We start from the raw sequence: 22,623 nt of genomic DNA, 5'->3' as shown, positions 1-22,623 counted from the left end.
GATCTTCTTCTTAAATAAGTCCCTTTAACATTTCATATAATAATGGTTTGGTGATGATGAATACCTTTAGCTTTATCTTGTCTGGGATGCACTTTATCTGCCCTTCGATTCTAAAGGATAGATTTGCTGGATAGAGTAGTCTAGGTTGTAGGTCCTTGCTTTTCATCTTTGAATACTTTTTTTTTTTAGATTTTATTTACTGTACTTTTCAGACCATAAGATGCATCTAGGTTTTAGAGGAGGAAAATGGGGGGGGGGAATTTTGAAGCAAAAAATGTAGTAAAATATTTAATAACATAATATTTCACCAATGTAAATGTAAACAGAACTCAACAGCAGCATTAACAACCATTATTCCTCCCAAATTCGGGGGAGGGGAAAACAAAATAAAACAAGACAACAACAACAAGAGCATCTTATAGTTTGAAAACACAGTATTTATTTTTAGAGAGAGAAGGCAGGGAGAAAGAGAGAGACAGAAACATCAACGTATGAGAAAGACATCAATCAGTTGCCTCTTGCACAGCCCCAACTGGGGGCCTAGCCCGCAACCCAGGCATGTGTCCTGACTGGAAATCAAACTGGTGAACTTCTGGTTTGCAGGCCAGCACTCAATCCACTGAGACACACCAGCCAGGGCATTAATACTTCTTGACAATCCCTTCTATCCTGCAAAGTTTCTTTTGAGAAACCAGCTGACAGTCTTAAGGAAAATTTTTTGTAGGTAATTACCTGCTTTTCTCTTGCTTTTAAGATTCTCTTTATCTTTGACATTTTAATTATGATATGTCTTGGTGTGGCCCTCTTTGTATCCATCGTGTTTGGGACTCTGTGTTTCCTGGGCTTGTATGTTTATTTCCTTCCCCAAATGAGGTAAGTTTTCTTTTATTATTTTCTCAAATAAGTTTCAATTTCTTGCTCTTTCTCTTCTCCCTCTAGCACCCCTATGATGTGAACACTGGAATGCTTGCAGTTGTCTCCTTATACTATCCTTGATTTTTCAGATTCTCTTTTCTTTTTGCTGTACTGATTATGGATATCTTTTTCTTCCTCATGTTCCAAATCATTCATGTGATTCTTGGCTTACTCCACTCTACAGTTGTTCCCCTGTAAACTGTGTTTTATTTCAAATAGTATCCCCTTCATTTCTGATCAGATCATCATTTTTATGCTGTCGAATTACCCAGTTCTTTGAGCATCCTTAGAACCAGTGTTTTCAACTCTGCATTTGATACATTGCTTACCTCCACTGTGTTTAGTCCTTTTTCTGGATTTTTGTTCTCTTCTTTCATTTGGGCCACATTTCTTTGTCTCCTCATTTTGGCAGTCTTCTTTTGTTTGTTTCTATGTGTTATGTAGAGCTGCTTTGACTCCACCTCTTGGTAGTGTGGCTTAATATAGTAGGTGTCCAGTAGGGTCCAGTGGCACAGCCTCCCCTACACCTCAAGCTAGATATGTGAGGTGCACCCTTTGTGTAGGCTGGGCATTCCCTCCTCATGTAGTTGAGTCTTGATTGCTGTAAGCAGGTCAATGGAAGGGATTTACCCACAGGACCGGCTGTGACCACTGGCCAGCAACCACCTCCCTCCTTGGCTTATGGAGGTGGTTGGGTGGTACTGTTCCAACTTGGTCTGTTGTCTGTCACATGCACAGGCTCTGGGTTTTTGGTTGGTGCAAGCCAGCATCAGCCACCACCTATATTCTGTCTGCAAAAGGCTGCTGATAGTGCTAGGCCTGGTGCCATGCAGTAAGTGGTATAGGGGCTGGGCTCAGCTGTTGCTTGTTTGAGCAGATTTAGGAAGGTGAGGAGTCTGCAGCTAACCTGGCCATTCACATGGAAAAGCCACTGTTAACATGTTGGGTGGGTCTGTAATTTGGATGGGGCGGAGTCACTGCACTGTGGCTCTGTGTGGGGGAAGACTCAGAAAAGAAATAATGGCCTCTGTCTGCAGTTCTGTCTGGGAGGAAGCTGTCTCTCAGCTCTTACCCTTAGGTCAGACATTTCAGTTACTCCCCTATGATATTGGTGTCCCTCAATGTGCTGCCTTGGGGCTGAAGCACAGAGGGTTGAGTCTAAGTAAGTCTGTGTGCTAGGCCATCCACAGGAGATGTCTGAGAATCCCACAGTTTGTCTGCCAACCCAAACCACTCTGGTTTTCAAAGCCAGAAGTTACAGGGTCTTATCTTCCTGGCACTGGGACCCAAGGCTCCCTCGCTCCTGAGATATCCCTGTTTTATATCTACCACATGTGGGTTTGGGACCAGCTGGTTCTGTGTTTCTGCCCCTCCTACCCATCTGGATGAATGTGGTTTCTTTAATTCCTTAGTTGTGAGACTTCCACGCACCTTGATTTTCTGGCACTTCTGAATGATAGTTGTTCTGTACTTTAGCTGTAATTTTGTTGTGGTTGTGTGAGGAGCTGAGCCACATTTACCCATGCCTCCATCTTGACAGAAAGACTTCTGATAATACTTTCAGAGACTAAATAAAGCCCTAATTCAAATGCCCCTGGACTTGTTATGCAAGCCAGTAAATTCCCTTTTCTCTTAAGCTAGTGTGAGGTGGATTTCTGTTATCCATAAGAGAAACTATCTTTACTGCATCTCTCTAACCATAGGTTTTAAGGTGATTGTGATTTCAAGTTCACTTCATAGGCAGTATTATACCTGAAAACTGGGTCTTAGTTTAAATCAATGAATTGCTTTTCCTAATCCAAACTGACCCAAAATAAGACAAACAGTTAATCCAAACTGCCAGGTAATCACAAGGCAGACATGATTTTACTGTCATAGGAAAGCTGTGTTTTTGTCAAATAGCCCAATTTCCTTATAAACATGTCTTTTGAGTTTCTGGGGTACCAAGGAAAAGAGTGAAAAAAAAGAAATTTTCTCTTGCCCTGTGTCTCATGGATAGTCTTCTATTAAAATTCAAGGGTTTGACAATGTACTTAAAACAATGATTTGTGTAACCTTGTACTCCTTTATTTTTTAAAAAGTATATTTTATTGATTATGCTATTACAGTGGTCCCATTTTTTTCTCCCCTTTATTCCCCTCCACCCTGTAACCCCACTTCCCACCATCATTCCCCCACCATAATTCCTGTCCATGGTTTGTATATATAAGTTCTTTGGCTTCTCCATTTCCCATACTACTCTTAACCTCCACCAGTCTACTTTGTACCTACCAATTAAGCTTCTTAGTCCCATTTACTTTTCCCCCCATTTTTCTCCCCTCCCCTCCCTGCTGATAACCCCCATGTAATCTCCATTTCTGTGAATCAGTTCCTGTTCTAGTTGTTTAGTTCATTTTTGTTTTTGCAGGTTCAGTTGTTGATAGTTGTGAGTTATTGTCATTTTAATGTTCATATTTTTTATCATCTTTTTCTTAGATAAGTCCCTTTAACATTTCATATAATAAGGGCTTGGTGATGATGAACTCCTTTAACTTGACCTTATCTGGAAAGAACTTTATGTATAAGCTGTGTAAGGACTTTACCATTCTAAATGATAGCTTTGCTGGATAGAGTAATTTTGGAGATAGGTCCTTGCCTTTCATGACTTTGAATACTTCTTTCCAGCCCCTTCTTACCTGACAGGTTTCTTTTGAGAAATCAGCTGACAGCATTATGGGAACTCCTTTGTAGATAACTGTCTCCTTATCTCTTGCTGCTTCTAGGACTCTCTTCTTCATTTTTATCTTGGCTAATGTAATTATGATGTGTCTTGGTGTGTGCTTCCTTGGGTCCAACTTCTTTGGGACTCTCTGAGCTTCCTGGACTTCCTACAAGTCTATTTCTTTTGCCAGATTAAGTAAGTTCTCCATTATTATGTTTTCAAATAAGTTTTCAATTCCTTGCTCTCCCTCTTCTCTTTCTGGTAACCCTCATTCAGATGTTGGAACACTTAAAGTTGTCCTAGAGGTTCCTAAGCCTCTCCTCATATTTTTGAATTCTTGTTTCTTCATTCTGTTACAGATGAATATTTATTTCTTCTTTCTGCACCAAACCGCTGATTTGAGTTCTGGTATCCTTCCCTTCACTGTTGGTTGCCTGTACATTTTCCTTTATTTTGCTATTCATAGCTTTCACTTTTTCCTCCATTTTGCAACCACACTCAACCATTTCTGTGAGCATCCTGATTACCAGTGTTTTGAAATCTGCATCTGATAGGCTGGCTATCTCTTCATCACTTGGCTGTACTTTTTCTGGAACTTTGATCTGTTCTTTCATTTGGGCCATATCTTTTTGTCTTGGTGCCTGTTACATAGTAAAGGGCAGAGCCTTAGGTGTTCACCAGGGTGGGACAACCTACTTTGCTTCAGGTTGGTGCTGTATGTGGGGGAGGGGGGTCAAAGAGGAAACAATACCCCTTGTTCGGCTCTCAGCCAGCTTTCAGTCACTTCCTCCACTAGCAAGAGAGACCCACAAGTAAATTGGGCCCTTTTGATGCTGATTCCCAGGTGGGTGGGTTTGTGTACCTTCTAGGACCCTGTGGGTCTCTCCAACAAACTCTTCTGTCAGGCTGGGAGTTTCTCCTGCCACTTCAACCCCCACAGGTTTTTTCAGACAGATGTTTTGAAGTTTTATTTCCCCCGATCTGAGAACCTAGGTTACAGAGTCCGTCTCACTCCCTAGTTATTCCTCCTGGTTTATTCACATGCAAATGTGGGACCACCCTCTCTGCCAGCCACCACCTCTCCTGCCCTGGTCCTTTAGTCACTACCTTGCCTCAAGTCAACTCTACCCTGGCTGCGCATCTCCTCCCTTTCTTCTCCCCTCCTACCCATCCGGATAAACGTTTCTTCTTTAAATCCTTGGTTGTCCGACTTCCATACAGTTCAATTTTCTGTCAGTTCTGGTTGTTTTTGTTTTTAAATTGTTGTACGAGGAGGCACAGTGTATCCACCTATGCCCTCATCTTGGCCAGAAGTCTATACCACTTTCTTAATTAGAGGCATACAGCATGAAGAAAGAGATGTCTTATCTGCCCATTCACTATTTCCAGATGCACAAATGCTTATGTATGTTAGTTACATTTTGAAAGGCTGGAAAACTTATTCAATTTGATCAAAATTCCAGATCACAGCAAAAATAAGTTGTGCATTATAAGCCATTTTAAAATAGATCCTTACGTAACTAATGGTAAGTTTCAGTGGATTAACAGTTTGCTGCTGATTCTCCCAATGCTGATACAATTGGGAAGTGCTGCAATTTAGTGGTACTGGAAAGACAGATAAATTCCAGAAGGTAACTGTGGCTTCACACTGCTTTGCAATGGAAAGTTTCAAAGTCACCAAGTAAACTGCAACTGCTTTTGGTTTCCAAAGGGTGACTATGAACAGAGGCCAGACCATTCAAACCCTGCCTCCCTAAAATGTGGCTCTGCAGTGGAACACTGGTTTTGTTAATACCTAGAAAAATGAAATCTTTGCCCTGGCTGGCGTAGCTCAGTGGATGGAGCGCGGGCTGGGAACCAAAGTGTCCCAGGTTCGATTCCCAGCCAGGGTACATGCCTGGGTTGCAGGCCATAACCCCCAGCAACCGCACATGGATGTTTCTCTCTCTCTCTCTCTCCCTCCCTTCCCTCTCTAAAAATAAATAAATAAAATCTTTAAAGAAATCTTTTTTTTTCAGTGGGGAGAATATCTACTTTGTGAAACCCATAAACCTTATCTTTTACTTTCAAAATAACCTAAATTCTATTAAAATAGAGGGAAATTTCTATTTTAAAGAATAAAATCAGCTATGTGAAATAGTCCAAATCTGAAAATAGATATTTTCAAATTATGCCAGTGGTCCTCTAACACATACTTTTGTTTAACAAAATGGTTTGATTCTTCATTGTGCTTTAAAATCCTGGCAAAAAAAGTCTCCCTATATTGTTTAGGTAGATACTGTGGGCAAGAGTTCTACTCTTGGTAAATACTGTGCACCTGCGAAATTTTTTTACCAGCTCAATTTTTTGACCAGATTGACATCAGATGTACTAACAAACCTTCCAGTTACTCCATTACCTAAAGGAAAGAGAATGTAAAAGAAAGAAAAGCGAACACAAATACTTTCTTTTAAAATGAATCTTCCTTAAGATAAATAAAAGTCAACCAGCCTATGGCCTGGGGTTTTGCATTTCAGTTGGATTTGGAGACAAGTCCTAATATAACCAAATTTAGATTACAAATAAGATTTACAGCTTTGTCAAAACAAAGTAATTTGACATTGTTTAAACAAATGTAACATGTTTTTGGTTATGTCAGTCCATTCCACTCAGAACTGTTATGAAGTCATTACCCTAAGTATTTTAAAATGCTGTCTAAGGTAAAAAAAAAACTTTTTCTAAATACATCTAAACATCCTCACTTATAATCCTAGTTTCTGTTTTGCTCTTCTGAACTGCAACAATATCAAAGTAACATTAAGTCTAAACAATATAGGGAAATTCCCTTGGAGAGATATCCTGTAGTAGGGCTTTCTGAGTTTAGAAGCAACTTCAAAAAGCAATTAAGGTTGACTTCTCATACTACTGTCTTTAACATCATGCAGATTTAAAATAAAAGGCTCAGAGAGCTCACAGTAACAGTTTATTTATTGGTGCCATCTAACCTTCACCCTCCTGGAAAATGTGCTGCGTCCCGCACTCACCACTTTCTCTTTAGATCTCAGGACTCCCAGCTTCCCAAACCGAACGTGAAAAGGCGAACACTGATAGGTACCATCCTGCTGCCGCACCACAATGACATCGATGCACCCAGACAAAGTAGCTTGGTTAATACCCTTGTAGAGTTCCTTCACAGTGACAATCACCTGCCCGGCCAGCTGTCCCACATAATTCATGGTTTGAGACTACAAAAGATAAGGAAAAAAATATTAGATGCAATGTTAATGCTGAATTTATAGATCTAATGACAGTAACAAAGAAAAAACTAAAGTGACTAAAATTACATTACTAATTTGTACACTAGATTATGTACCATTAGTAACTTTGATGATTTTTAACCCATTAGTATCATGCTACCACTGTTTCTACACATGAACAATCCTAAACTGTCCTCTACTGTATCTAAAGCATGCATAAGTTCCCTTTCCTTTCCCATTATCAAACACAGTGCCAGATGCCATTAGAGATTTTTCTGCAAAGAACCTGCACAAAACCACCAAAAAACTCAGATCACCACCACTGCCCTTCTGCCCAAGACTCTTGGGTTCTCGTGGCTGTTGTATCTACTCTGGCAGCAGACAAACAGAAAAAAATGACCAAAGATCATCCCCAGGAGAAACCTGCTGAAAGATGAGTAAGTGAGAGTTGTTTTCTACGGGACTATTAATAGAATATTGTGGATCAGACAGTTGGTAGATTAAATAAATTCTAGTGAGCCAGACTGGGTCTAACCTAATTTGTAACATTAGTTCTAGGGAAAAACCCTCTTCAATGCTACAGCACAACTCACTGGAACATACATTCATGTCTCATAAAATTCAAAGCTAAAAACAGGTTTTAACCTTGTTCTTCAACCACAATTCACTATTTAAATCAGGATCAGCAGACGGTAAAGAATCCTCCAGAAAGGGTCAAAGAAGGAGGTGAGTGTACCCAACTATGTCCACCAGGGCCCAAAGGAAATGTTTTTCTGCCTCTGTGCTCCAGAGCTGCTGTGACTGCAGTTAGAGCTGGCTTTAATCTAACCACAGGATGTGGCATCCACAATATGGTATGCTGTGACGGCAACTACCCGTGGAACCCCCATAACTATTCCACTCATTAGAGAAAAAAGCCCCCTCTAGTTCCAAGATTGTCAAATTTCATTTCCAGTTATTGAATAATCACATTTCTTTCGTTAGACACTGTGTCAAAACACAATTCAGCAAAAATCATTCTCTTGGGGATGGGAAAGTTGCAGATCAAACAAGAGAGCCTTGCACAGCTCCGGCTAATCCAGAGGCTGACTTTCACCAAACCAGAGAACTGAGAGATGATTCTCCAGGCTATTCATCATAAGCACATCTCTCTCTCTCTAAAGCCAGCTTTCGAACTGCACAGAACTCAAAGTTACTACATGCTCAGAAAAGTTCCCAGATCATTCTATACTGTCAGAAAAGTCCAAAGCTGAATTGTGAGGAAAAATGCCATCCCTTGGGAAAAGGTAGGGGGCCCACTGTTTAAAGCTGAGCACGTGCCTGCTGGCAGTGTATGGATTATTTCTTTCTGCTCTTGTATACAGATGAATGTGTAATCACGGCCCATCTGTTTTACACCATGAAACACAGCTACAGTACTTTTACCCCTGGAGATTTTTTTGAATATTTTAAAGCTAATGTTACCAAGGCTCCAAATACACCTACAGAAGGTACATTTGGGAGATGTAAAATAGCTGCAGGACTTACTACTAAATAACCAAACAAAGGCAGTGTTCTCTATATGATAATTCTAAAACAATGACAAGGTTGTGATGATAATGGTTTTAGAATTATTTCATGAATAAATAAAAGAATGATCAAATGAACTATCAATAAATGAGACTAAAAAAATAAGAAACATGGGGAGGAAATAGTGTTTCATCAGAACATTCATATTACAACTAATTATACTTAATTTTTTATTTTGAGATAATTGTAGATTCACATACATGTAACTGTAATAAATAATACAATGTGATCACATGTACCCTTTACCAGTTCCCCCCAATACTAACATTCTCACAAGATTCTAGTGCAGTATCACAATTGGAATATCAACATTGATTCAGTTAAGATCCAGAATATTTCCAACATAACAAAGACCCATCCTGTTGGCCTTTTACAACCACACAGACCTACTTCCCTCCCACTCTCATTCTCACTCTTTCCTTAATCTCTGCCAACCACTAAACTGTTCATTTCTGTGATTTTTGTCATTTCTAAGACAATTATATAAATGGAATCATATAGTATATAACCTTTGGAGATTGCTTTTTTCCACTCACGTTTCTATGGAGACTCATTCAGGTTGCTGCATGTATGAACATTTTGTTCCTTTTTATTGTGAGGTCGCGTTCCATGGTATAGATGTACCATATTTTGTTTAACCATTCATGTGTTGAGGAACAGCTAAGCTATTTTAAGTTTTTGGCTATTAAAAAGAAAACTGCTATAAGCATTCCTATATAGATTTTTACATGAAAGTAAGTTTTCAACTGACTGGGGTAAAAACACCCAGGAAAGGCTGCTGGGTTGAATGGGAATTACATGCCTAGTTTTTAAAGACACTTCCATCAGAGTTGCTGTACCATTTTATATTTCCACCACCAATGTCTCAGATATGCAGTTTATCCACATCCTTGGATAACATTTGGCAGTTACTATTTTTTATTTTAGTCACAATGACAGGTGTGTAATGATACTGATTTTAATTTGCATTTCTTTACTGGCTACTGATGCTATCTTTTCAGGTGATTTACCACATAAATATGTCATTACATTTTGTTTCATAAAAGTACATAACTAATTTAGAGGAAAGGGGAATAAACATCTTGTTCGTGCCTTATTTAAGGGGATCACAGTGAAGAAATTTTTTGTGTTAAGAATATGTCCAAAAACAAAAGTGAAATAACATTTTTGTCTTCTGTAGTTCATTTTTTCAGTCTTTTACCAGAAGGATTTTTAGCAACCTAAAACATTCCATCAGAATTTCATATTCTATAAGTAATTTGAGGTTTGTCCAGAAGGTATCCAGCCATGTACTAGGAAAAATAGAAACGCTTATTGAAGAAGATACAAGATACAGGAAACACTGTACACAGGACAATGATGTCTCAGCACCTTCGAACCTCACACAATTTTCCCAATCACCATCAGCTGCCCCATAGCATTTTCCTGAATCTCATCAAATGGTCTGAAATCGTTTCCCTTTCAAAGGTGACTTTAGTTTTGGAAAAAGCCAAAAGTTGCAGGGAACCAAATCTGGTCTATAGGCAGGGCTGAGTCACCTGGGTGTTATATTTCACAAAATATTTGGTATTCCACAAAAAAAAAAAAAAATGCATAAGCTGTGATGCATGAACAGGTACATCATCATGACAAAAATGCCAATCACCAGTTGCCCACAAATGTGGCCTTCTGAATCACCCAAATAGTTTCCTTAGAGGAATGTTCAAGCCTAACACAAAATTTGTGAGATTCATTCCCCTACTCAGTCATTTTGCATGCAAAGGCCATACAGTACACATGCTCACTCAGCGGCATCTACGGGCCCCACTGACTAGTACAGTGAAGTCACCCCTGTTCACATATTAACATTACAGTCCACTCTCATTGGCTGCCAGGTTATATCGATGTCGCACAAACTGTTCTTGTTATATTAACAAAGGCTAGACTTTTCCCAGAAAGACCTTATACATGTTCACATCATGCTTTTGGTCTTTCCTGGTACATACATTAACCAAATAGCACTCAAGTACGCATTCTTTTCATTATTGCTTGACAGTAGTGGCAATTTTAAAATAAGTTTTGTTACATAATCTTTTAAAAATTCATAACCAATTAAATAGGCCTTTTCTTAGAAGAAACTGAAAATAACTTTTATGTCTCTTCATTCAGCCATAAACAAGTCTTATAAATTAAATGTATAATAAGCTTACATCAACTAGAACACTGAATCTATAATTAAGTGCAACTATATTTATTTAAGATGATTCTAATTACCATGGTTGAAGGATGTACTGTTACACAATAAAGTCTATTGTGTAAATGCCAGCTGCTAAATATAGAAAAATACAGTCTAATGACCGATTTTCTCTTAGTAGACATAAAACAATTCTGTTTATGTTATGAAGGCTGGGAAAACGAAAGTAAAAGGAGGCCTGATGTCTTAACATTCACTACACACTGGGAACGAGGCACAACTCTGGTAGGAGGGGAACCCTAAACAGGCTGGGGGAGGGGGACTTACTCATGGTTATGTCTGGGAAAAAGCAATTGGTCACTGCATGCATGATACCTTAAACAGCTTGCTCTTTAAGCAGAAGCTAGCACCATAAAACTTTAGTTCTGCATGCCCAGCCCAACACTAGCTGTAATAAAGCCCAGTGAGGACAAAGTCAAGTCTCTGACACCAGTCTGTCCTGGTCACAGTCTGGGAAAGTGAAACTCTGTGCAGGGGCAGAAAAGAAAGATGATTAGGTAACCCAGGAAGATACTAGCTTTTAAAATAAAACTAACATTAAAAAAACAGCAAAGTAATACAGATTGTAAACTATTCGTATTTTACAGTGAATAATGAGAAAAAGAAGATACGAGAACATGAAATCAAGAACAGAAAGTAACAGAGACTAATGAAGAAGGATGCAGAAAGAGACTGATGAAAATGCGGAGAAAAAGCAAAGACACTAATCAGAAAGCAGAGTAACATAAACATGCCCACACAGAAAAAGCACTGTGGATGTTCATAGAACAGCATCCTTATCTTCTGGGTCACAAACACAAATAAAAGCATTAATATGCATTTAATGATTCTTAGAATTGGAAGAATTTATCCAGCCCAGTCTTGCAACAAATTCAAAAAATGCTTCTACCACATCTCTGAAATATGGTAAAGTTAACAATCAACACACTAGCAGCAACTACTTTTTTTTGAGAGCTTACTGTGTACCTAATTCTTAAGCTTATTATACAAGCATTCTCATTTCAAAACCACCTTTTGGTAAGTATAATTTCTATTTTTAAAGATAATAAAATTGAGGCTTAGAAAGGTTAAGTATTGTTATGGACTGAACGTTTCCCCCGCCAGTCCTCATATTCACATGTTGAAGCCCTAACTCTGGAAGTAGGGTCTTTGGGAGGTGATCCAGTTTCTATGAAGTCATGAGTACACTGATTCCCCCCTGCCCCCCATGATGGGATAAATGTCTTTAGAAGGAGATGACACCAGAGGGTGCTCTCTTTCCCTCCACCATGTGAAGAGAGTGAGAAAGTAGTTGTACAGCCAGGAAGAGGACCCTCAGCAGAAACTGAAGAGCTTGGACTTCCCAGCCTCCAAAACTCTGAAAAACAAATGCCTGTTGTTTAAACCACGTAGTCTATGGTATTTCATCATAGCATCCTGAGCTAAGACAAGTATTATCTTTAACATCATATGCTACACCACTTTTCAATTTGGGGATACTTCCAGCTGACAGCTTCCTTTCATAAGGATGTTCACAAAAGTATCAGTCAGCCCTAGTTATTATATCCACTAGAAATCACACTGAATTATGTACCACCCTCTTCTAAATGACACTTCTACACACCAAACAGTTTACTATACAACCACAATTAGGTCTCGTCTATTCTGGGCTAAGCATTCTTACTTATAAGAAAATTGAATGGTGCCCACTATCAGGTTTTTCTTATCAAATACTTTTAAACATATATTTCTGCCTGGAATAAATGGGTAGCTTTCAAAATTCAATTATTTACCAAAAGTTTGAAGATTTGCTTAGCAACTTTACCTGGGCATCAGAGAAACTGAAGTATTTACTTTATGGAATGCATCAGTAAATAGGTTCAAATACAGATTTCCCTCCTACAAAACTGTCCAAGATTATTTAAAGCTGATATAGTCAACCAAAAATAATGGTTGTTAAGGAGTAACTATAAAGATATAGGTAGTTCTAAAAATATTACAATTTTTAAACTGTTATCAGTACAAAATGGATATATTCTAAATTGCTCCTTTACACATATCACCAAAATCTCTGTCCTAAGTTTACTTTCACATATCTATTCTATACTAGTTATTACTAGCTAGCAGTACTACTAACAAACACAACTCTAGTTGTCACATGTTCATCATGTGTCAAGTGCTGTGTTAACCTGAACATTATCTCATGTAATCTTCACAACTACCTGTAAGTTTGGTATCAGTTATTCCCATTTATATGAGGAAACTGAGGTTCAGAAGTATCCAAGGCTACCACACTAAGTGGTAAGACTGATACTCAAATTCAAGTCTGATTCTAGAGCCTATGTCCTTCCCTAAATCTCTAAGTGATAGAAATGCTCTAAGTAATGACGAAATCCCCAGATGCCTTGCTGCAAGTGAAATCTCAAAGAAAAAGCAAAGACAGAATACATAAGCAGAAAGTAGACTGACATAAAGATACCCACACAGAGAGAACACTGTGGAACTGAAGGATGTTCACAGAGCACCACTCCTCCCTATCTTCAGACTCACAAGCATAATTCACCACCATCCCTCACCCCCGCAAAGAAAAGAAAAAAAAAAGCACCCAGATTTCTTTAGGAACTGGGATATTATTTTTACATAATACTATCTGGCCACATAAACATTATAATTAGAGTATCCAAAGAAGCCACACTTGTCCTCCAAGTCTCCTCTACATAACACTTTTTTAAATAAAGATTTTATTTATTTATTTTCAGACAGAAGGGAAGGGAGGGAGAATGAGAGGGAGAGAAAAATGTGTGGTTGCCTCTTGTACGCCCCCAACTGGGGACCTGCCCCACAACCCAGGCATGTGCCTTGACTGGGAATTGAACCTGTGACCCTTTGGTTTGCAGGCCAGCACTCAATCCACTGAGCCACACCAGCCAGGGCCACGTACCACTTTTGAGAGTTAGCATTAACTACTAATCCTTCTGCTAGATCTGAGGTTCAATGTTAGGAAATGAACCTTCTGGGAGATACCATGTGATCAAGACTTGTGGATGGTTTGTCTCCAAGAACTTGCCTTCAACATTCCATCTACCCTTCTGCTTACAGATATGAGGAAATGTGCTATCACGGAACAGAAAGTTTTAAGTACTTCGGGAAACAAACAACAGAACATGGTTGTTTCACATTCCAGCTTACACCTATGCTCCTGGACCTCACTCCTCTAGGCACCCAAGCATACATTCTTCATTTGAGTAGCACTTACTGTTTATTTGAAGATCTATTTTTAAGAGAGAGCAGAAGGGAGGGAGAAAGAAGGGAAGAGAAACATCTATGGGTTGCCTCTTGCATGCCCTCAACCAGGAATTTGGCCCACATCCCAGGCATGTGCCCTGCCTGGAATGGAACCAGCAACCCCTTGATTCGTGAGGCAGCACCTAACCCACTGAGTCACGAGAGTCAGAGGCACTTACTCTTTTTTAAGAACTTTCTAAAACATACCTCATTTGATCTTCAAAAGAGGAGTTTATGTTATGCAAGGCAGACATTATTCATTTCATTTTACATTTAGACTGAGACAAGTCATTTGCTTTCCACTACTGTTTACTAGAACGCAGCTCCACTGTGACTCAGCATCCCAACCTCCCTGCTCCTTCCCACCACAGCTTAAATCTTTGGACTCTCAAGATCAGCTGGTGTCCCTGAAGACAAGAGATTTGAAGGCTGAACCCAAGTTGTATTATTCTCTAAGGATCCCAGAGTCTCCTAAAGAGGATACCACTCAGCCTGGCCGAGAACTTTACATCCTCAAGAGTGGACGATGAAAGGAAGCAATGACACACACAGCAACACCTGCTGCAAGCTTCCCCCTGGAGGACAGGTGGGTCCACATCCCCCAGGGGACTTGGCCACATCCTATGGGGGCTGAACTCTATTAAGACCTTTGCTAAAACATTTACTGTGTGCCCAGGAGACTCTATGGGGATCACAATGACCTAAAGGAGGTTACAACCTAGCTAGAACAGAGAACTAGTCAAAACAGGTGCAGTCTTTGAATGAGCAGCAAGCAGGATTGCAGGCAACTGTTGCTAACCCTGACAAAGAACCTGGCTGTCCTGGAGAAGCCCCTCTTGGCCACTTAAATTCCATTAAATGACTTACTGTGTAGCTCTCAAGTTTTTTCTTTTCCCATCACAGCAGATGCTAACTTACTTTAGCTTTTACTTTATTTTAGCTGCCTTTTAAAAAATTTTATTTGGGGGGAGACACACAACAATTTTTTGTTGTTCTACTTATTTATACACCCATTAGTTGATTCTTTTATGTACCCTGACCAAGGATGGAACCCACAACCCTGGTGTATCAAGACGACTCTCTAACCAACCAATCTACCCAGCCAGAGCCTAGCTGTCTTTTAATATCTGCTTTATAAAATTAAAAAACAGAAAATAATAGCACAAAAAAACAGCCCTTGTCCTTATTTACGGAGACAGTCCCCAACCACAGGAGCTTCACAAAGTAGATGGTTCATTAGGTCCCATTTGATCTCCCTGAAGCCAAAAATCCTTAAGGAAATGCTAACAGCTGCACATCCAAAATGCACTGCCCCAAACATCTACTTGAGAACATAGTCTCTTTCTGCCCCACAGTACAGGGAAGCTGCTGTTATTCATTTCTAGGACCATTTAGTCCCCCATCTATGGAATCTGTAAACCAAAACCAAAACTCTGGGCAAACTCCTTGAATATACCAAGTTCTCCAAACAGCCTCTTTGTCACAGGGAAGGTCCTTCAATGTAATACCTCTGCATATTTAATTTAGAAATAATCACATAAGAAGACTATGTAATTCCTTCAAGACACACAACAGAGAATTTGTAATCCACCTATCAAAATGCTCATTATACTGGCATATGTCTGACATGATTTTCACACAGTCAAGCACAACTGCACACCTGCTTCATGCCAGGTACCACAGTGAGTCCTTATAGCATAAAGATGAATAAATCCTTTCGTACTTCTCTCACAGGTCCCTGGGTCTAACAAGAGAAAGAGACATAAATACTGTCTTAACTTACACGATGCCTGTGGTAATGCTAATTTGGTTACTTTTAGAAAGACGAGAGAAAGGATGAAAAAAACCTGCATGGAGAATCACAGAAGGCTTCTGGAAGCAGCAAATATTTGTTCTAGCAGTGTAAATGTATGTGAGAAGTCTATTACGCCAAGAAAAGGAGGTGCCAGTAAGCAGTCCTAGGCAGACAGAAGAGCACGTGGAAAGGGTAGGCTGAATATGAGGCAAAAGTGAAAGATGATGCAAGGCCTTGGGCCCATGCCTCAAGTGCATCTCATGGGCAATGGGCACCAGCAGGGATTATGGTCAGGAAAACAACACGACAACTTGGGAATGGGGAGAATGAACTGGAGAAGAGGGGGCAAAAAGTGGAGACCACTTCAGAACCTAGTACAACCGATTTAAACAAGAGAAGGTGCAACTGTAAAGGCCGAAGAAGTTGAGAGGGGACTGAGAATCAGTAAGATCTCATGACCAACCCAAGGCAGATGCTAATAGAAAGAAAGCAGTTGGTTAGGATCACACCACAATTTCTATACAGAGCTAGAAATACGTCTGGCACATACATCTGGCATTCAGTAAATATTGTTGAATAAATGAACAAAGCAACTTAGACATGAAAATAAAAAGTGCAGATATGGTGGGGAACTTTCTATTAAGGCTGAACTTAAAAATTATTATTTATTTCATTGGTTCAAAATTTTGTATACAAGAAAACCATCCTGGGCCGCTTTTAAAATGCAAATTTCCTTGGATCTTTTTTTAAAGTTTAATAATTGATAATAAAGATTAGCCAGGTTAGGAAAGCATAGTTCCATGTAAAAGCAAGAGACCTTCTGATAAAATTCCATGCCTATCCTTGCTACTTCCAAAATCAGTCTGTCATAAAATGAACGCCAAGGAGGGGTGAATCTTCGAATGCTGTCCTGTTATCTTTCTTCAGAAAAGGTGTACAGAGAAAGGTATTCTAGAAGTTCCTTCTGAGCTAGCATCTGGACTCAGAAGATTCCTTCCTGAGAGACTAAGGTTTAGCCAGGATGTGTGAAAGCACAGTCAGAGACTGTTCCAAGTCTAACCAACCTCTTTTTTTCCTGTTAAGTGAAGAACACTGGCAAGGTCCGCAATGCAGGCCAGTATTTCTCAGAGTAGTCTTGGACCATCTGCAGTAGAATCAAGTTTGGGTGATTAAGAATGTAGATTCCTGGGCCTCAATCCAAACCTAAAAAACTGGAAGTAGAGTCTTGAGGATCTGTTATCCATTGATTCTGAAGGACATCCAGGCCTGAGAACTACTTCCAATCTCTAATGCACAAATTTTATGCTCCCAATCCAGACTAAGCTTGTTAAGAAAATCAAGTTGTTATGGGCTGAAGTATGTATCCTAGCCTCTAAGACACATATTACCTTGACATTTGATCCAAACTTAACAGACCCTGAATTTTATACATTTTACTGAATAGCTAACCTGATCATTTTTATAAGATGAACTCAAGGACTGACAGTGATTCTGTCAAAAACTCATTTATAAAAATTCTGGTCTGGGAAGATTGCTTTATTAGGGGTTCCTTCTCTAATTACAACCTAATACTACTCAAAATTAACCTTTTGAATACGTAAGAGGAAATTTTCTGACCCAATATTCTATTTTGGAATTTGAGTGGCTATATGTTGCAACAGCTAGCTCAGAGTGGATTAACAGGGTTCCCTGGATCACTATGATTTCCTCTCTGAAACTCCAAACACAGGGGTAAACCCCTGTAGCCATGTCTGTAATATGGGACCGAGGCCTTGGTATCAGCTGGCTGAGGGGGTGGGGAGACATCTGACCCAAAACTGGGCCAAGGAGATACACTTGAAGTGTGTATGGAAAGTCAAAGTAATCAGAAACCAGCGAGGCTGAGTCACCTGGGTGGTGATACAGAAGGTTCACCAGCTCAAAACATCAAGATACCAAGCAGCCCCAGTTCTTGCCCTTTTACCATCTCTCTGAATGATGAAGTCACAACCTTGTTTGCTTGGCTTGTTCAGAGTCCATGTCTGATATCTGCCAACGAAGGACTTAAACACAAACATGCTGATACTACTTCTGACTTGATAAAGTCTCCAAAAAAACACCCTGGGAAAATTAGCAAGAAAATAACCCAAAAGTAACCTAGTAAAAGGTGCCTTCTACTGAACTCAGGCTTTTATTTTTTTATTGTTATAATTTTTAATGAGAGGACATGAGGTTGACCTTAAGCTTATCTGTCAAGGTTAGTAAGCTAATAAATTCAGGTTTCAAATTTGTCAAAATATACTTTAAGGAAATTTAGAAGCACAGATTTCTACATACTGGGATCACTTTCCTATAATTTCACCACACTTACTATCTACAAAGTAGACACACAATTATTTAAGGCTGAGTAAAGTTCAAAAAAGGGAAAACCCTTTGCCACTACAGTAATAAACATTCTTTCCTGAGTGGCGGTCCCAAGTTTTACTCAACTGTTTGCTTTAATTTTTCAGCAGGTACAACAAAGATAAGACTGTGTCACCTACTTCATCTTCAAACACCATCAATTCCCTGCTCTCCACCCTAGTCACTGGCCCAGTAATTTTCAGAACAATCCTTCAAAATCCAACAATAGTTTTCTTCTCAATCCATAACCTAGTGTTGATTACTGATCTAAGAGAAAGGATGTTCTAGATTTCCTGGATAACGAAATGGGAACAAATAAAGTATGTCTACAACAGATTGTGAACACACAGCACAATGGAAAAGATGATCAGAAAGAGATGGGGTGAGGAAGTGTGGGCTCAACGGTGAACAGAAAGCAGAAGGCAGTAAAAAAGGGTCTGTGGTTCTATGTCTCCATGGCATCCTGCCCTCTCCCTATCATAGCATGTAAGCACTCATCACCCTACCAAATTGGTAATTTGTTTATCCAATCTCCAAACTCTAACTTTTGACAAAGAAAGGAGAAGTGCTATGCTTCACTGTTTTCCTAAAGTCTGCCTGGCACAATGACTAGCAATAGGAGATTCTCCATGGGTATTTTTGGATCAATTTTTGTATGAATTAACAAATGGATGAATGCAAGATCTAGTGAACATAATCAGAAAGAAGAGGGAGGAATACATGTGAGGTTTCGCACTGTAACCTGAATAAGAGAAAAATTCAAGAGGTAGGTAATGATACACGCACACACACACACACAGCACCACTCATTAAAAAATGCCAACAACAGTGGAGCAATGCTCAGATATTCAGAACCAATGCTTTTTTCCAGATGCTGGTAAAAACCTCACAGAAAAAACTTGCATAAATCTAGTTATGTGAGTATCAATTAAAATGACACCCACCTTGGGTAAATCTAAAAATATCCCTGTGAGAACAAATGACATCCGTGCAGATTGCTGTGAAGAACACTGAGCAGCCAGCCCCACGGCAACTTGTGGCAGAAGAGAGACTGTTGGTTTGTCAGGGGAAGTCAGTGTGGGGAAGCGGCAGAGGCAAGGCTAAATGTGACAATAATCATACATAACCAAAGATGACAGAAAACAAAAGTGAAATAAAACAAACTTAAGTTATCACTTCCTACTAGTCAGTCTACTTACATGAAAATGCCCAATGTTATAATTTTGTACAGTACAGCCTTCAAGGTAAATGGCAGGTGACAATAGTTTCATTTTCCTAATGCTCAGCAAGTACCAAAATATTCATTTTCCTCAGCAGTAGAATTGGTAGAGCAAGTAAAACTAAATGTTCAATTTTACACATATCTTTAGATTTCAGTACACACAATACAATTTTTGTTCCTTGAGTAAATCCTAAAGGAGAAAGCACCACACTAGGGGCCCTAACTGGTTTCCATAACCCCCACATTGTTCCTGCAACCACACTTGTTTTGAACTATCACAGCTCCACAAAATGTAATGGTTCTCATTCCTTTACTTGCTTCTCCCTTCATTATTTCAAATTGCAGAATAACGCCTTGTAATGAAGCTTTCTAATATCTTTTCCTGTCAAGACGGGATGTGCCCAGTTCTAATCTACTTGTACGTGAAATGGCAGATCATAAATGTTACAGGGAACATTTAATCTGACTGGACTCTGGAAAGAAACAGAGAAATAAAATTTAAAAATTCAATTAACCATGAAAGATACTAAGCAATTACTTAGTCAACCTTTGTGTAATGGTTATACCTATCAGTAGATAAAAAATCTACCTGGATATTCATGCCAACTCTGCTGTGAAATGCAGTAAAAGGTTTTCAAATAATTAATAACTGTACATTGAACTATTCAAAATACTGTCTTTTTTCAAAAAGAATTAAGGTGTACTTTACATACTGTAAAATTAACTCATTCATACCACACAGTTTTAACGATACAATGATGTAACCACCACCATAATCAAGATACAGAACTAGATCACCCCTAAAATACCCCTAAAACTCCTTTTCTCCCATCCCCTGCCAACTACTAATCTGTTTTCTGTCCCTTAGACTTGCCTTCTCCAGAATGTCACATAAATAGAACCATACAGTATGTAGCTTTTTGAATACAGTTTCTTTCACTTAGCATAATGCATTTGAGATTAATCAATATTTTTGCAGCAATCTGTGAGACTTGCAACAAGGTGGGCAGTGGACAGCTCAACCCTTGATCCTGTCTCCAAGAACTTGTATCCTAGTCTCTTTTTCTCTACCTGAATAAATCTTGCTTTTGTTCTGGGGGGAAAAAACAACAACAACAAACCAAAAAACCAATATTGTTGCAGGTATCAGTGGTTTATTCCTTGGGGTTAAGTAGTATACCATTGTATGGATGTACCAAAGTCTTTTTATCCATATGTCTGCTGAAAGATATTTAGGATGCTTACAGTCTGGGGCAATTACAAATAAAGCTACTAAAAACATTTGTGTACAGAATTTTGTGTGAACAAAATTTTACTTCATTTTGTTAAATACTCAGGAGTGAGATTCCTTCCTTGGAAGTATTTTTGCAAGGTTGATTTTGCAGCTCTTGTTTTTAAGATATCTTCAATATACTAGGAGTTTGCTATTAAAATAAATCCTTTAAATTATTTTACAAAGTGGTGATAATTTAACTGTTTCATAAATACGGATTTTCATATATGGGAGTTACATTTACTTACACTGGTGAAAATTCAAACTCTCCATTTATTCATGTCATAATATTTTGAACTATGTGTATCCTTGATAAACCACATATATACAATTCAGATGTTTTACTCACTATTCCTCCTAGTGTTGGTCATGGGTAAGTGATGGGGAAAAGAGGAGAGGGAAGTAACATTTATCCCTTCCAAGTGCTATTTTACATATCTTATCTCATTTAATCCTCACAATTAGGTGAGGTATATGGCATTGGCTAGCAAGAAAACTGGGGCTCAGAGAAGATAAAAGCTACTTACCTAAAGAGTTACAGGCACAAAAGCTCCTGTCTGTCTCAATGCCCAGGCTCTTTTTACTCTATTTTGGGACCACAATTCCAAAAAACATTAATGTGAGGTTATGTAGTTTTCAGGACCATGTAAGTACGAATTTCATAAGTGCTTGTGGAAGGTAATGATGGTTCTTCCACATACTATCATATATAAAGATATTAAGCTTTTTATTATGAGTAGCCCTAAAGATATGATTATATTATGATCATAAATATGTTTTTCAGGAACATGTTCTCATCCTAAATTTTCTAGAATAAGAGAATTGAGTAGGTAACCTATATTGATGGTGATCATTGATAACCATAAGCTACTCTAAAATAAAACAATAAATCTGATTGTTTGGCTCAATTTCACATATGAAAGGCATACAATCTTAACATGTTTTCATGAAAACCATATGTAGTAAGTATTTTCAGTGATGACCCTCACTTTAGTCCAGACACCAGTAGAATATAATTTCCTTTGAAACACTCTGACCTTATTTGGTCACTGACCTAGCAGTCAGGAATTGACACCATGGCTCTTCTGAGAACAAATGAACATATCCTGTAGTTTGCAGGTCTAGGGAAAGACATGTTAAATTCCACTCATCTTTCTCTCATCTCCACAAAAGAATGGCAGTCAGTATGACAGATGAATTACGTTGAAATTTTAAATTTATACCAATTGTGTTAATTCCCTGGGTTCAAAGTTCTTCAACATGCATCATACTACCTAGTTAAGTTCACTATGAACAAGCCAGATGAATTATACCCGGCAGAAATTGAAGGTCACTACACACACTTTAATTTAGCAGCTAATAACTTAACAAGCACCTGTAGGCCTAAAGTTCACCACCTAAACACCCCCCAAAACCCAAAACTAAAGGGCTTATTATGAAGAAGTCTGATAAACAAAGTACCTGCTTTAGAAAGCAAGCTACACTTTAGAAAAGAGGATGCAGACTGCCTTACCAAAAACAAGGTAAATCAAGGATTAAAATAAATTTGGTTTTAGTGAAATTCTGCAACTTCTGTCATTTGTTAGAGTGGATTGTGCATATATTAATATACAGGGTGGTGCAAAAGTACGTTTACGGTTGTTTATATGGAAAATAATACAATTAATAAATAATAATACAGTAATAAACTGTTTCAGGTAGGGGGCTATAAGGGCACTAAATGGTAATGGAAAACATAATAAAGATTATACATTTAGAAAATAAAAATAAACTGTGTTTCATAAACTCACAACTGTAAACCTACTTTTGACTCACCCTGCATATGCAGCCTCCCTGTATATTCAAACATTCCCTCAAGTGCACTTACTCAATTTCTCTTCACAAATTTTTGTAAGACTGCTGGCCGTGAAACTGAACCAGTTTCCACTCCACTACAAGAAATGGGACATTTATTCCTACAAGGTTGAGTTCCTTTAGTTACATAAAAATTCTTTTCAGTGTGAGAAGAAATGACAACTATCTCAGGTATGGAA

The 22,623-nt window shown here is 38.7% G+C and overlaps 1 protein-coding gene across 3 annotated transcripts in view; it reads right to left on the bottom strand.

The window, feature by feature from the left end:
• The window catches only part of LPIN2 (lipin 2), an 85,261-nt gene that overhangs the window by 37,026 nt on the left and 25,612 nt on the right, over positions 1 to 22,623 (bottom strand). For all 3 annotated transcript variants that reach the window (XM_045849684.1, XM_045849685.1, XM_045849683.1), the window contains exon 2: positions 6,640 to 6,840. In XM_045849684.1, the coding sequence (XP_045705640.1) occupies positions 6,640 to 6,831 (192 nt within the window). In that variant the 5' untranslated portion in view covers positions 6,832 to 6,840. The remainder of the gene's footprint in view (positions 1 to 6,639; positions 6,841 to 22,623) is intronic.

The sequence above is a fragment of the Phyllostomus hastatus genome, unplaced genomic scaffold (genome assembly GCF_019186645.2).
Source record: "Phyllostomus hastatus isolate PE091 unplaced genomic scaffold, TTU_PhHast_1.1 phas_contig_80, whole genome shotgun sequence".
In the NCBI taxonomy this organism is placed as follows: Eukaryota; Metazoa; Chordata; class Mammalia; order Chiroptera; family Phyllostomidae; genus Phyllostomus; species Phyllostomus hastatus.
The sequence above is the reverse complement of the archived record's forward strand: the minus strand, read 5'-3'. Positions and strand labels throughout refer to the sequence as shown.